Source organism: Leptidea sinapis, chromosome Z, assembly GCF_905404315.1.
Source record: "Leptidea sinapis chromosome Z, ilLepSina1.1, whole genome shotgun sequence".
NCBI classification, from domain to species: domain Eukaryota; kingdom Metazoa; phylum Arthropoda; class Insecta; order Lepidoptera; family Pieridae; genus Leptidea; species Leptidea sinapis.
Window position 1 is genome coordinate 20,176,089 of NC_066312.1, and position 16,605 is coordinate 20,192,693.

Sequence of the window (16,605 nt, forward strand, 5' to 3'; positions counted from 1 at the left end):
AAACAATGAATAACAGATACAATGTTACAAACAAACAAGTGAAGGATCAAGTACTGGTTTTAGATGAACTTCTTATAAACAAGGAGTCTGTGACAAGACACCACAAATGTGTTACCTACAACTTAGAGAAGAAATCTGAGCCTACTTGTGAGCCTCTTGCTAATCAGCAATTACCTTCACACAAATATAATCAAAACACAAGCTCATCTGATACTAAGTCTATCAGTTCCTTTAAACCAAATAATGTGAATAGCAAAATTGTAATGTTTAGTGATAACTTAGGTAAAGGTATGGGCCGGCTTATTTCAAGCGAGATGGGACAGGCAGTAACAAATTATTGTTTACCAGGACTAACCTTTTCACAGATTGTGCAAAGGCTATCTAAATTTAACTTCACCCCTGACACTACCTTAATGTTATTAATTGGAAACAGAGGAAATACAAACAGAACACAGCTAATCAAACAGTTTGAGTGTTTAGATTCTCTAAACATAAAGAATGTTGTTTTGTTTACTTTCCCCTACGGTCACAGATTGTCACAATCTGAAAATGATATCAGATATAAATTGAATTTATCACTTGACATGTTGATATGCAATAATAGAAATAAATTCCATTTGATTGATATAAATAATTATATTAAATCTAATTTCTCTATGAGAAATATTATTCCAATATATTTAAAACAACGATTAGCTATATCGCTATCATTTTATTTTATACAATCAGCCAAAAACTTGGTGTATCACACTGCTTCTATTGAGCAGTCTAAATTTGACATTGATAATAAAAATAAAACTTTGGAAATTATTCCAAACAATTTAAATTAATTTATAAGACAAAAGGGAATACCTCTTGCAATGAACCATGTTATAGTATAGTATCAAACAAATCAAAATTTATTTGTTGTAATAATGTTGTTAATCTGGTACACCAAAATATTCAGGGTATGTTAAATAAGGAACTTGAAATTGAAATATACATGAATGGCAATAACATACATATACTCTGTATTACTGAACACTGGCTTAAATCACATCACATCATGTTTAACTTCACTAATCACCGAGTTGGTAGTTCATTTAGCCGAGTTAATTCAATACATGGTGGCTCATTAATATTAATTAATAAAAATATTAAATTCAAGGAACGAAAGGACATTGTGAGCCTCTCTGTGGAACTAGTGGCCGAGATAGCTTGTATACAATTAGATCAGTTCATTATTATAAGTGTGTATAGACCTCCATCAGCACCATATGAGGATTTTGAAAATGTGATGGATGCAGTCTTGTCTAGAGTTTGTAAGGGCAACAAAAGGATTCTGATTTGTGGAGATTTTAATATTAATCTATTAGAACATTCCTCCATGTGTACTAAGTTTAAAAGTCTGTTCATGTCATATAATCTCAGTAACTTGTTTATAGAGCCAACTAGAATAACACTGACCACAGCTACTTGTCTAGATAACATTTTTACAAATATAAAGCCTAACAGCAAAAGTATAATAAATCAACTAGAATCAGATCACTGTGGACAACTTATTAGTTTTGATTGGCCGACAAAGAAAACTATAACTAAAGACATCACTGTTGTACCAATTACACAGGGCCGTCTGAATTTATTTAAATCTTACCTATTTAATAAATTGCAAGTAATGCCTTTAGAGGAAAATAACCCCAATGTTCTATATAATAATTTTTTTAATTTATTTAATACTGAATTTAAAAAAATATTTACATCGAAGACCATTACAATTAATACTAATACCAAATTTAGTGAATGGGCTACAACTGGAATTCATAAGAGTAGAATGAGGCTCTACAGCCTCTATGATGAAAAAACTTTCAACCATAATCCACTCTTTCTGGAATATGTAAAAAAATATTCAAAAACATTTAAACATGTTTGTCAAGCAGCAAAATCTTTATACTTAAGAAATAAAATAAGACATTCTAACGATAAAATCAAAACTACTTGGAAAATTATTAATAATGAAACTGGTAAAACAAAAGATCAAAACTCTGAGTTTAATCTAAATATTAATAATGTAATTGTAAAATCAAACTTAGATGTTGCTAGAGCTTTTGAAAATTTCTTTACTAATGTTCCCATATCTACCACTAAACATTTAAACTTATGTCCAACCAGGGCAATATCATTACTTTCTGCAAATGTTACTAAATGTTCAAATAATTTCCAATTTAAGTATGTTAATATCTCGGATATCATAAAGTCATTTAAAGAGATTAATGTTAAAAAGACAGCTGACCTCTGGGGTATATCTGTTAAAGTAATAGGCTCTCTGATTGATATAATAGCGCCTGATCTAGCCCTAATATTTAACAAATGTATAGACTGTGGCACATTTCCAGACCTCATGAAGCATAGCAAAATAATACCTTTATTCAAGTCGGGTTGCTCATCAGATCCCTCTAATTATAGGCCTATCTCAATTTTGCCTACCCTGAGTAAAATATTTGAAAAACTAATACTGTGTCAACTACGCGCTCATTTTAACATAAATAAAATTATACATGATAAACAATATGGATTCACTCGGGGACGTTCAACTGTTGACGCAGGTGTTGCATTAATGGAACATATTTTTAGTGCTTGGGAGGATTCACAAGATTCTTTAGGAATCTTTTGCGACCTTTCCAAAGCGTTTGATTGCGTCCAACATGAAATTCTAATCAGGAAATTGCAACACTATGGCATAAGAGGAAGTGCATGAAATTTATTAATCTCATATTTGAATAACAGGATACAGTATGTTGAAGTTAATAGTGTAAGGTCTTCAGGCTCCGTGTTAGGAATGGGTGTCCCGCAGGGTTCAATTCTCGGACCATTTCTGTTTTTAGTTTATATCAATGACCTACCCTATCTTATAAAGAACACACATGATATAGTATTGTTTGCGGATGATACATCACTATTATTTAAAGTTAATCGACATGCAACTACTATTGAACATGTAAATAATGCTATTTCTAAGGTAGAACAATGGTTCAAAGTAAACAATCTTCTTTTGAATGGTAAGAAAACGAAATGCTTAAAATTCATATTACCAAATGTAAAAAAGATTAACACACATATTAAATTAAATGGAGAAATGTTGGATCTTGTAAATAAGACAGTGTTCTTGGGTATAACTCTAGATGAGAAGCTTCAGTGGGGTGACCATATATCTGCCTTAGCAAACAGATTAAGCTCTGCAGCATATGCGGTTAAGAAGATAAGAGAACTGACTGACATAGATACGGCCAGAATAGTATATTTTAGTTACTTCCACAGCATTATGAGCTATGGTATCCTTTTATGGGGTAATGCTGCTGAGATCGATACGATATTTGTGCTGCAGAAGAGAGCCGTTAGAGCCATTTATAACATGGGATCTAGAATTTCGTTAAAGAATAAGTTTAAAAGTTTAAAGAAATAGGTATTATGACAGTGGCCTCACAATACATTTACGAGAATTTGATGTTTGTACAAAAGAATAAAAATAAGTTCACAAAACTAAGTGACTTACATAGTATTAATACTAGAAATAGGGGTAGACTTGTCATGCCTGCCACAAGACTCCATAAAGTCAGTAATTCCTTTAGGTGTCAGTGTGTTCGCTTCTATAATAAACTCCCCGAACATATAGCAAATATGTCTATAAATAAATTCAAAGCCTACACAAAAAGTAAATTAAGCAGCTAAGGCTATTACAATATCCAAGATTATTTAAATGATAAAGCAGCCTGGAATTGAATTGATCTACTTAAAATGTGATTTTAATTGTTTGATGTTATTTATATTACTTATTTGATTTGTTTGATTTTAATTTTATCTGTTTGATATTATTTATTTATTATTATGAAATTTAGTGTATGACTGAACTTAAGCCATTGTAAATCAATGTTATGAGTTCAATAAACGTTTTGATTTTATGATTTTGATTTTGAGAATGACTTCCTTGACGGTTGCTATGACAATCATAATTATTTTTCTCGAGTATTTCATTCAAAACATAAACAGTTGTTATATCTTCTTTTAAAACATATTCGGAGCTATCGCTGCTAAAACTTAACAATCGAAATGCAAACGCGTCGACGTACCTACAAGCTTTTAGCTTTAGTAGTTCGAGGAGAAAATTAGGTGGAAGTATATTGATCAAATTATTTGTGCGGAACTACCAAATCCAGATACAGAACTCAGTCTACAGAGGTCATCAAAAGGACTGATGAATCATGTGGCTATTTCAATATCAGTTCACCTCACAAAATGCCTTTGAAGAAAATCCGAAAATTGGATATGTAACGTCGCCTCGCGCCAAGTTGTAGAAGAATATATACGCGTCAATTGACTTTTGATAGGTATTACCATAATGACCTATACTTTTAATTGCAACGAATTGAGTGTGTACAGCCAAGATACTTTGAGCAGCTCCACAATTTTGCCATATTTTAGTATGATTCAAGAAGACTCTTTTGACCTAGGCACCTATAAAATGAAATAGGAGGAGGAGAAGAAAACAAAGAGAAGTGTTTAAAAGATGCCGATGGGGTTTGGCTGTAGAGTGGTTTCCAGGTGTCCATCGCGAGCACGCACTACCTCCAGTGTATACGGTTTTTTCAAGTATTGGTGAATGCTGTTAATTGACCCTTTTTCTTCACAAAATGTGCCTTCTACTTTCATGGAGATTTGACGAAAATGAGGACAGGTGAGAGAGATGATGACAGTAAAAACTCTTAGAAATGCCGTAGTCAGTTAATTTTCCAGTCGGTTATGGCATTCATTGTTTGCAATTAGTATGTTATTCTTCTAAGTTTCCATTCATTTATAGGAGAATTATCAGCGGCAACTGTTTTAAGACTTACTCTTTGGGACCAGGCGTGCTGATGGAAAGAGTATAGATGAATCTGATTAGAGTTCTATTAATCGTTGCCTTTTCTTACTTTAACATATTATAAATTCAATAAATAGCGCTGCTTTGAGTCATGTAAGTCTTCCAGTGTGGCAAAAAACTTACAAGATAAGTAACAGCTACTGTGCGATGGCCGAAACTAATAATATTTGTCAGATTCTAACCGTTATAACAAGAAGAAATGGAGCTGATAAGGTGAGCACATGTCTAATTTCTTGTAGTTTGACCCCGGGTACATAAATTACCCGGACGACCTGTATAGCCGAGTGGTTAGCGATTCTACCTACTAAGCTAGAGGTCCTGGGTTCGAAACCCGGTAGGTTTGCACCTACCGGGATTGCTTGCGCATTTATATGATGAATATGGATGTTTGTCCCCGAGTCATGGATGTTTAAATGTATTTATGTATGTCTAAGTAAGTATATTGTATTAAATATATCGTTGTCTTGCAACCCATAACACAGGGTATATATGCTTAATTTGGGGCAAGATAATTTGTGTAAAAAGTGTGTCAATATTATTATTATAAATTGAGTTTACCACTGAAATAAGGCTCCCATAGGTAGCGTCCCTGTGCACAAGTACTTTTTTTTTATGGAATAGGAGGACAAACGAGCGTACGGGTCACCTGTTGTTAAATGTTCACCGCCGCCCATACTCTCTTGCAACGACAGAGGAATCACAGGAGCGTTGCCGGCCTTTAAGGAAGGTGTACGCGCTTTTTTTGAAGGTACCCATGTCGTATCGTCCCGGAAACACCGCACAAGGAAGTTCATTCCACAGCTTTGTAGTACGTGGAAGAAAGCTCCTTGTAAACCGCAGTATGGAGGACCGCCACACATCCAGATGGTGAGGATGATATCCTAACTTGTGGCGTGTCGTGCGAAGATGGAATTCGGCGGCAGGAATTAGGTAAAACAGCTCTTCGGAACACTCCCCGTGATAAATTCAGCCGTACACAGAGTACTGGGTCCCCGACAATTCGAGCTGCTCTGCGTTGCACGCGGTCAAATGGATCGAGCTGATACTGGGGTGCGCCAGACCAGAGATGACAGCAATACTTCATGTGTGGCTGGACCTGCGCTTTGTACAGCTCTAGAATGTGGGCCGGCTTGAAGTATTGCCGTGCTCTATTAATGACGCCCAGTTTCTTTGAAGCCAATTTGTCTTTGCCCTCCAGATGGCCACGGAATTGGCAATCGCTCGAGATTTCGAGACCCAGTATTCCGATACTAGGCGAGGCTTTTAGGGAAGTGTTGTCGAAGAGCGGTACTTGTAGACTTTTTGTTAAATGAAGGTTCTTTTAACGAACTAAACGGTTTATTAATTCAACTTATAACCAACTTTAAAAACTTTTGTAAGGTGAAGAAACTTAATCAATTTATTTCTCAAATAGATATTTGGTTTGTGCATGAGCAATACTTTCCCCGTAAAAGATGAAGCATCTACCACAAATCACAAGTATTGTGTAAAAAGTTGAAGATTGTATTATCCATAAACATAATAACGAATAATATAAACAATACACTTTCTTTACCTTCTTTCTGCACCCAAACTTCTCGCGCAATATACAAGAAACGCAACAGTTATCCAGTAACGGTGACGAGATCTGGGCTTTCAAGCTTGGTTGGTTACTTTCTTTTACTATTACCATATTGGCCGAATGGTAAATGAAGTATATTAATCGTATTTAAGCATTATACAGCGTATAAGAATTCATTTTCATTCAAATTCAACGGAAAAATCCAAATTTATGAAATTATTAGAATATCATCCCCACCCATATATGTGGGGTGTTCCTCCGCAGTGCGCTTTTCAATAAACTTTTTTCGACGAACAACCAAGCTGAGGAATGGGCTTCCTAGTGCGGTGTTTCCGGAACGAAACGATATGGGTACCTTCAAAAAAAGTGCGTACCTTTTCCTTAAGGGCCGGCAACGCTCCTGTGTCTCCTTTGGTGTTGTAAGAGAAAGTGAGTGGCTGTCACTTGACATCAGGTGACCCGTTCGCTCATTGTCCTCCTTTTCCATAAAAAAAGAAAGAAAAAAATCCTGGGTTTTACACCACGTTCATATGCTTTCTCACAGGGACATTATTGTGAACGAATTTTTGACAAAAAACAAATACCAGCGAGCGATGCCTCGATTTTTGCTTGTCTTATTCACCAGATACATTATGTCCAGCCAACTTCTTTCTTTTTTCTAAGCTCAAATTACCATTTGTGGCACCCATTTTCATTCTTGATCATATAGATACTTGATTCTAAATTTATTTTTATGTTTTCGCGGACAAAATCTAGTTTATAGACAAACATTAAATTTAAAAAAAAAATAATGAATTGGAGTTTTAACATTACAATATTATTGTAAATCTTCATCAATATTTTCAACTATTCTCTCATTATTTTAGTATAATTCATCATATCATAATAAAATGGTAATTATAGTACCTACTTTAACTAAAATAAAAAGCGTAAGAATTTTATATGATTTTAAAAATTTTGCCGAATGTCAAATTACGTACTAATTCCAAGTTCAGTTCCATTTGCAAATTAGTACAAATTTTGTACTTCTGCTTCTATCTTCCCTGCATAATACTTATATATATATTATGAATGCAGACTTAGTCGCTATCTGTGGGCCATATGAGGAAGCTCATTGTCGCTCAGCGGGCAATGGAGAGGGCTGTGCTCGGAGTTTCCCTACGAAATCAAATCAGAGATGAGATTCGTAGAACAAAAGTTACAGACATAGCCCAAATGATTGCGAAACTGAAGTGACAGTGGGCAGGGCACATAGCTCGATGGATACCACCTACCAAAAGACGTAGTGTTGATACGCTCCCCACAAGATGGACCGACGATCTGGTCAAGGTCGAAGGAATAGGTTGGATGAGGGCAGCGCAGGACTGTTCGCCGTGGAGATCTTTGGGTAATAAAGGTTAATAAAATATCAAATTCAAATATTCATATTATACTATTTGAATTTGAATAACACTTTTGAAGTTGGTTCCAATTTAAACATAAAAGCTTACGACATTCGATACTTATGTGAAACGCCTCATTAAAGACTTATTATTAACTTATTTTTAAATTGGGTGAATTTATAAATAAAACAATAATAACACACACTACACTTTATTTCACAACACTGATATTATGTTAACGTGTAGAATTTTCTAATAACATTTAAAGCGATAATTTTACTACCGTAAGAGGTTTGATATTATTACACTATTAGATAAAATTACATGACTAACTTTTAATAATAATTTGCTTACGCAAATACGAATAATATTGAAAAAATCTATTTATTACCCAGTAATTCATTCTTCGCTTCCGTTATCAAAACAAAACGGACTTTTTCATGTATCAAATTATTATCGTTATGCACACCCAAAAATTACTTGTATGGATATTTAAAATTGAGCGTACATGATTATATAATATGTTCTTTGGCACAAATTATTATCAGTTATTATGACCCGTGTTTCATTGGGTTTTAATTTGCCTAAGCTTAAACTCGATCTTACAAAACTATTACCAAGTGTTTAAGAGTTTATTTTTAGTAGTTGGGATTGGTTTGCTTTGTATTGGGTCTTTATATATATATTATACTGTCAAGTTAAATAAATTTAAAGGGAGTAATATGATATAACTTACAATTTTCCATAGATAGATATAATAAGTAGAAAGCTTTTGAAAAGCTATTTTTGCTTTTGTAACATTATATTGTAGTAATTTCATCGTTTATTGTATAATAATATTGTAGTAATTGCACGAATTTATTTAATTACGCTTAGTATAAATGTATTTCGTTGTAATGAAAGACATTTAAGTTTCTGTTTGAGCTTGAGAAAAATCATTTTATCATGCATGGCCATTGGGTTAGTTAGTATTCAAGCTTTTTTTATGTCTTAAGCATGTAAAGTTTCTTCCTCAGGAATCCTGAATCCCGAGTGTCCTAAACGTCACTTAATTACTAACGATATCTATTATAATTAATGATTTATTTAATGCTATAAACATGGTAGTTCATATCATTAATTTGACATCAAAATGTATTTAATTTAATCCTTAATTCCTAAGACAGAATTATAATATGAAATATTGAAAAAAGTATTAAGTTTCTTAAATATAATGGTTTAGTTTTTATCCTACGAGGCAATGAAGAAAAAGCTATATTAGTAACCTATTTTATTAATATTTTTTAATATCGTTGGTATGCAATGACAATACGAGAACTTTTGGTAATCTAAGTTTATAGTTATAGAAGATAAAATGTTAATAAATGAGCATAGCTTGAGATTAAATCTTATTAATTATAATATATGTACGTACACCATTAAACATTATTTCAAAATGCGTAATTTATAATGCCATTTTACAACAGACATTAAAGCGACGATATTAAAGATAGAAATCTCTACTATATTAAGACAATGCTGGGCTAAATATGTACTAAAACTTTATTATTATTTTAGTATTAGTAACACTAGTCGCATCAAATTTCCAAAATATAAAAGGAGTCAATAATTTAGTGTTTAGATTACCTACATAATAAAAAACCATTTAAGGCGAATATGTTGTATTGAAACGATGTTTTAAAGTTGATACAGCTCAATATGGTTTGGCAGATTTTGTGGTGAATCGCGACGTTTGTTAACGCCGCTTTTCTCGGATCAGACGTGGGTGAAACTTGCATGTACTGCCTCCTCCTGGGTAGTCTGGTTACCAGCAGGGAAATACTGAAATAGATAGATAAGTTCCTTTAAAAAAAAAACAAAAAGAGGTATAGTAAAGTGATGTAAAAAAGTGATATTGATTTGCTATAGTTAGGCCTTTTTTTTTAAAACAAACAATAATAGTTCATCACTCTCATCATCCAAATGAGTACCTTCCACTATATAATTACTAGGCTTCGAATATAATTACTTTGCCTCACAAATTTGTGTTTCAGTTGTTAGCAGATTAGAGTAATACAAAATAATTCTACGAGCATGTTAATACTAAGTAAGTTTTGCTCGAGTGAGTTATGAAAACTTCAAAAACTACCTAAATGTAATAAAAGTTTGTCGTTTTCATTATTATTAGAAATACAATACAAATATAAATTAAAAAATAAGGTGTAACTTGGGCATGACAATAATTTTGTATAAAAATTGTGTTTCAAACATAATATAACGCCACAGTGTGCAAGAGGACATGCTTTGATATCTTTATGCGTGGACTGACATTAAAAATATACCACATTTAAAGTAATATATACGTGTTAAATTTGAAAAATCGGTCCAGACGTTAGGAGATCATTAACATACGTAGGAGAATTATATGTAAATGTATTGAGATTCTGAACCAATCTCATATTCACTGAAACACTGTCAAATAATCATCAAAATCTGTACAGCCATTTAGGAGGTCCTTCAATTGTGAATCTAAACCATCATCGAATCCACTTGAACACACACAGACAATTTCATTCAAATCGGTCCAGCCGCTTTGGAGGAGTTCACTGTCAATACACGTACAGAAGAGTTATATATATAACGTTAAAATGTATTTAGCAAACGATGACACGCTTGTATGTACACATCGCAGGTTGAACTTAATAAATTGTCTACCTCAGAATTATTTAACACCGACTCTCTCTTCTGGTAACACTATTAATAATAAGTATATGCATTTTGGAACGAAGTTCCGTATGGGACGATACGGAGGGGTACCCTGACCGGGAAAAAACATCTGTAACGTAAGACATGAAGTTTGACAACTCTCTTCATGTACGTCGAAGCGTTGCTACCCGATAATATCTTGTTGATTAATTAATGCAACATGAATAACATAACAATTTGTTATGTTTTTTAAGTGGTAACCCTCAATTCTAGGATTAATACACAAATAAAATTTGAAAAACAAAATTTTATGAACGATGCGGGATTCGAGAACCCACGACCTCCGGCGTTTCGTGCCGGTGCTGGAACCAACTGAGCTAACCATTCGAGTACCGCCTCGTTATAAAATTCTGTTTCCTTTGTTCAACTCTCAGGTTGTGGCTTCATCTACAGGATCTACTTTACAGTTGAAAACCTGCTCAACCCCAATATTTGCATATTAGGAAATTGACTTGAGATGTCGCTCTTGTAAATCTAAATAATATGTTATGTTTTTAAAGTGATTACCCTCACTTCTAGGATTAATACAAAAATAAAATTTGAAAAACAAAATTTTATGAAAGATGCGGGATTCGAACCCACGACCTCCGGTGTTCCGTGCCGATGCTATAACCTGGTTAGCTCAGTTAACCATTCGAGTACCGCCTCGTTATAAAATTCTGTTTCCTTTGTTCAACTCTTAGGTTGTGGCTTCATCTACAGGATCGACTTTACAGTTGATAACTTGCTCAACCCCAATATTACGATGTCGTATCGTCCCGGAAACATCGCACAAGGAAGCTCATTCCACAGCTTTGTAGTACGTGGAAGAAAGCTCCTTGAAAACTGCACTGTGGAGGACCGCCACACATCCAGATGGTGAGGATGATATCCTAACTTGTGGCGTGTCGTGCGAAGGTGGAATTCGGCGGCAAGAATTAGGTTAAACAGCTCTTCGGAACACTCCCCGTGATAAATGCGGTAGAAGACACATAATGAAGCGACGTCTCTACGCAACTCTAAGTGATCCAGCCGTTCACAGAGCACTGTGTCCCCGACAATTCGAGCTGCTCTGCGTTGCGCGTGGTCAAATGGATCCAGCTGATACTGGGGTGCACCAGACCAGAGATGACAGCAATACTCCATGCGTCCACCTGCGCTTTGTAGAGCGCTAGTATGTGGGCCGGCTTGAAGTATTGCCGTGCTCTATTAATGACGCCCAGTTTCTTTGAAGCCAATTTGGCTTTGCCTTCCAGATGACCACGAAATTGGCAATCGCTTGAGATTTCGAGACCCAGTATTCCGATACTAGGCGAGGCTTGGAGGGAAGTGTTGTCGAAGAGCGGTGATACGACAAATGGGGTTTTTTAGTGGTAAACGCGCAAACTTGAGTCTTCTGGGGGTTAAATTGGACAAGGTTCAATTTAACCCATTCCGCGACCTTCGCAAGAGAAGAATCGATAGAAGACACAAGTTTCTCCCGGCACTGGTCGACGATTTCCCGAGAGAGACCTGCATGGCCAGTGTATACGGCATCACCAGTGCTGTCGTCTGCATAGCAATGCATGTTGGCGGTGTCCAACATATCATTGATATGCAGAAGAAACAGCGTGGGAGATAGCACACAGCCTTGGGGCACTCCAGCGTTCACGGGCTTGGGATTCGAGCAATAACCGTCGATAACGACCTGTATGCTGCGCCCAGTGAGGAAGCTGGAGGTCCACTTGCATAAGCTCTCGGGAAGCCCAAATGATGGAAGTTTTGCGAGGAGCGCCTTGTGCCATACACGATCAAAGGCCTTTGCTATATCCAGGCTAACTGCCAGGCCTTCCCCCTTGCTTTCAATAGCCGCTGCCCATCTATGTGTTAGGTATACCAGAAGATCACCTGCCGACCGACCATGACGAAACCCGTATTGTCGATCGTTGATCAACTGGTGACCCTCTAGATATACTAAGAGCTGACGGCTAATTATGCTCTCCGTGATTTTGGAGAGCAGGGAGGTAATAGCAATAGGCCTGTAGTTTGCCGGATCCGAACTGTCTCCTTTTTTTTGGATCGGATGGACAAGGGCTGACTTCCATGAGTCAGGGACTACGCTTTTAGAATAAGAGTGCCGGCATAAACGCGTTAGCACCGGCGTCAACTCAGGGGCACACGTCCTAAGCACGATTGGAGAAATGCCATCCGGCCCACTCGACTTCCTGACGTCCAACGAAAACAGAGCTCACCTAACAGTTTTCTGTCTGAACTGTACTTCAGGCATAGAGCTCTGACACCGCGGGATGGTCGGCGGTGTTTTTCCGTTGTCGTCAAGAGTCGAGTTGGAGGCGAAAAGAGTGCACAAGAGATCGGCTTTCTCTTTTGCCGTATGGGCCTGGGTGTCATTCCTCATGTGCAACGGCGGCTTGGACGGCTGGCTGAAGTTACCAAGAGCAGCTTTCGACAACGACCAGAACTTGCGTGTTCCGGTCGCGTAACTGGAAAGCTGCTCGCCGATTATGACGACGTGTTTTGAGTTTGCACGGGCGATTTGCCGCTTAAAACATCTGGAGGCACGGTTGTATTTCCTCTTAAGAACTGTGCAGTTCGGATCCTTTGCGCCCAGCGCCGCAACCCAAGCTCGATACGCCTGTTTTTTGCAGTCAGATGCTGCTTTAACTGACGCATCGAACCTTGGCTGTGATCCGCCACCGATGGGTACTACAGAGCTTGGTATAAAAATATCCATGCACTGCAGTATCACATCGGCTACTGCAACGGCGCAGGCACTAGGATCATCCGAAGGGAAACAAACCCTGCCCCAAGGGTAGGATGCAAAAAAGGAACGCATCCTATCCCAATCTGCTGACTTGTAGTGCCAAACGCGGCGGGTCACTGGTGGTCTGCAACGTTGGCGTCGGATAGGCACTACACTCCTGACCAGGCAATGGTCGGACGTTCCGAGAGGGGCGTTGACAAAGACCTGGTAACCATCGGGATGTGTAGTCAGCAGAAGATCCAATAAGGACGGCATGTGGCTATCCACATCCGGAAGCCGCGTTGGTGACTCGATTAATTGGGACAGACCATATGCCAATGCAAAATTATGCACAGATCGCCCTGCGTAGTATGTGGTACGTGATCCAAGCCATTCGGCATTGTGCCCGATGAAATCACCCAAGACTACGATTTCAGCGGAGGGGATCTGTGCAAGCACGTCGTCAATTGCCGCTTGAACGCAGCCCATGAGATGATCGGTTTCTGCGTTACCACTAAGGGACCTGTAGACACACGCATAGATACGGACGCGGTCCTCTAAATCCACGCGGAACCAGAGAGTGAACCGGTCTCTACCCTCAAAATTGCCGAGACGGCGACAGCAGATATCCTCCCTAACGTACACACATACCCCGGCATGAGGCAAAAATTGTGCTCAATTTTGTACCCGGGGTACGTTAAATATGACGTATCGCTAGGTCGAGATATCTGCGTCTCCGTAAGGAAACACAAGGCCGGCTGCGCCGTCCCAAGGTGGTGGTGGACAGCGTTTAAATTGGAGTTAATTCCCCTGATATTGCAAAAGTCCACGTTGAGTGTGGAGCGGGGTGCCGTGGTGTTACTGCCTCGTTTGTCCTTGGTCATGCGCGGTTCTGTGCCCTCCCCAGAATACGAAGGGCAGCCCGAGCTAGAGTGCTCGGGGAGGGATTCTCCGACTCTGGTAGAGCCGGTACCCTCCTGGGGAAAAATCTTTTTAAGTTCCGCTGTCATATTCGGGTGGAGGGGGGAGGGGTGGGAATGGCCACCGGTAGCTACCTAACCAACTGAGCTAACCATTCGAGTACCGCCTCGTTATAAAATTCTGTTTGCTTTGTTCAACTCTCAGGTTGTGGCTTCATCTACAGGATCGACTTTACAGTTGATTACTTGCTCAACCCCAATATTTGCATATTATGAAATTGACTTGAGATGTCGCTCTTGTAAATCTAAACAATATGTTATGCTTTTAAAGTGGATACCCTCACTTCTAGGATTAATACACAAAAATAATTTAAAAACATAACATATTGTTTAGATTTACAAGAGCGACATCTCAAGACAATTCCCTGATACGCAAATATTGGGATTGACAGGTTATCAACTGTAAAGTGAGATCCTGTAGATCCACAACCTGAGAGTTGAACAAAGCATACAAGATTTTATGACGGTGGTCACTCGAACGGTTAGAGCACTGGCACGGAACGCCGGAGGCCGTGGGTTCGAGGCCCGCATCGTTCATAAAATTAAGTTTTTCAAATTTTATTTGTGTATTAATAACATACTTAACAAATAAAATAACACATTTTATATAAAAAATACTCTTAAATCAATTATACACATACAACCACAAATATAAATCACGTAGTAATCATACATGTAACCATTAACCAAACAAAAAACACGTGTTGCTTATAATATGTTAATGTTATAAATATTTTTTTTTATTTTTTAACTTACATAGTATTTGGTGACTTTATACAATTATCAATCACTAATTATTCTGTCACTGTATCACTTTCTATCACTGTATTCAATTCACTTTCTTTTTTTTTTAATTTTTACTATGAAATTAATTCACAATATAACTCAACACCAATACATGCCACGCTTAGATCATGAAACGTTAGTGTGTGAAGAGTAAACATATAGGTACACCAGTACATGGTGTAAGCATTAACCTATACACAGTATCCATGCCTTTAACTAACGTAGTCATAATGATCGGAAGGTTCCACTTTTGACCACCAGATGGTGTAATTATCGAATGATATAATAATTTACAGTCATCACGTAGACAAAACAGTAGACACATTATTATTATATATTTTTCATAAATCATTGTAAATAAAATAAAGTTGATACTCTTGTAAAGTAGTTTTTTTTATGAATATTAAAATCATAATAAAATTGTATAAACGAATAATTATTTTCTTTATACCTCGAATAGAATTTAAAATTAATATTTTTATAATGAGGAACTTCGTTCATATCCGGTGTCCCACGACACCACGGGCCAGTGGTTTTCTTTAAGTTAGATATAATACTACATAATATAGTAGGCAATATTATTGGATTTATTAATTCGTTAATTACAAATTATAATAAAGTATAAGCAATATGTTATGAATTGAAATATATTGTATAAGTATACGCAATAATAAAATAAACAAGCCCCGTGAATTACGCACTAATACGGGTGGACACGTATAAGAATTTATAAGAATGCAATACCGTATAAAAATACGGTGTTACTAAAACACCGCCATCTATCGAAAAACTTTAACACTACTTAACTAAACATATCGTTCGTTACACATAGAACTTGTAAAGCTATCTGTTTCACCATAAAGTCAACAGAGGGTGCTTTTCGCTGATGTGATCTTTAATTTTACAAAACCCTTTCATGGAACCATGGAAAAAAAACGAAACAAAAAATAATATTTCAATTGGAATAATTGCGATTTTGTTAAAAACTTTCACGACCATAAAATAAATGATAAATTCAGGAGGTCGGAATCTTCAAAGGACTATTATATAATTACTTAGAACATTTTTCAGCTACTAACAATTTAATAGAAAAGTACATAATGACTTGAATGAAATTAATAATATTATATTATGATTTTTGCAACGTTTAGCAGGTAGAATGTGAATATTAATAAAAATGAATTATTTATTTTTTAATTGGTACTCAACGCAATAATTTTAACCTTTAGGACAATGCCACACACTAAATCGAATTTTACCTGTTTTACCGTTAAATCGTGTAACTCCATTGAGCTTCATCATAATTTTTTTTTTGAAAAATCTAATCCATAACAGCATCCAAACGTAGACGTAAAGCTAATCCGTATTATTTAAATTTTAAATTGATACGTAGAAAACATATAGTTTCAGTTAAGTAATAGTAAAATGATTCAGCAAATATCTGGGACAAATTAGTCTGCCCTAATGTTATAAGGGTAGCATGCATGTTTATCATTGCAACATATTTCAGGATTGAAGTAACATTAAACATTTTCATA

General features: G+C 36.4%; 1 protein-coding gene and 1 long non-coding RNA gene across 3 annotated transcripts in view; one reads left to right on the forward strand and one right to left on the reverse strand.

The window, feature by feature from the left end:
- Positions 1-4,014: 4,014 nt before the first annotated feature.
- Positions 4,015-6,374, forward strand: LOC126978698 (uncharacterized). The gene is made up of 3 exons (XR_007732671.1): positions 4,015-4,708; positions 4,832-5,107; positions 6,309-6,374. It is a non-coding gene; the product is annotated as an uncharacterized LOC126978698 (long non-coding RNA).
- Positions 6,375-8,032: 1,658 nt separating this feature from the next.
- LOC126978681 (glutamate receptor 1-like) overlaps positions 8,033-16,605 on the reverse strand; it is a 136,917-nt gene continuing 128,344 nt past the window's right edge. The window contains exon 18 of one of the 2 annotated variants that reach the window (XM_050827680.1): positions 8,033-9,637. In XM_050827680.1, the coding sequence (XP_050683637.1) occupies positions 9,593-9,637 (45 nt within the window). In that variant the 3' untranslated portion in view covers positions 8,033-9,592. Of the gene's footprint in view, positions 9,659-16,605 lie in introns of both variants that reach the window. The other variant, XM_050827679.1, reaches the window with a different exon arrangement.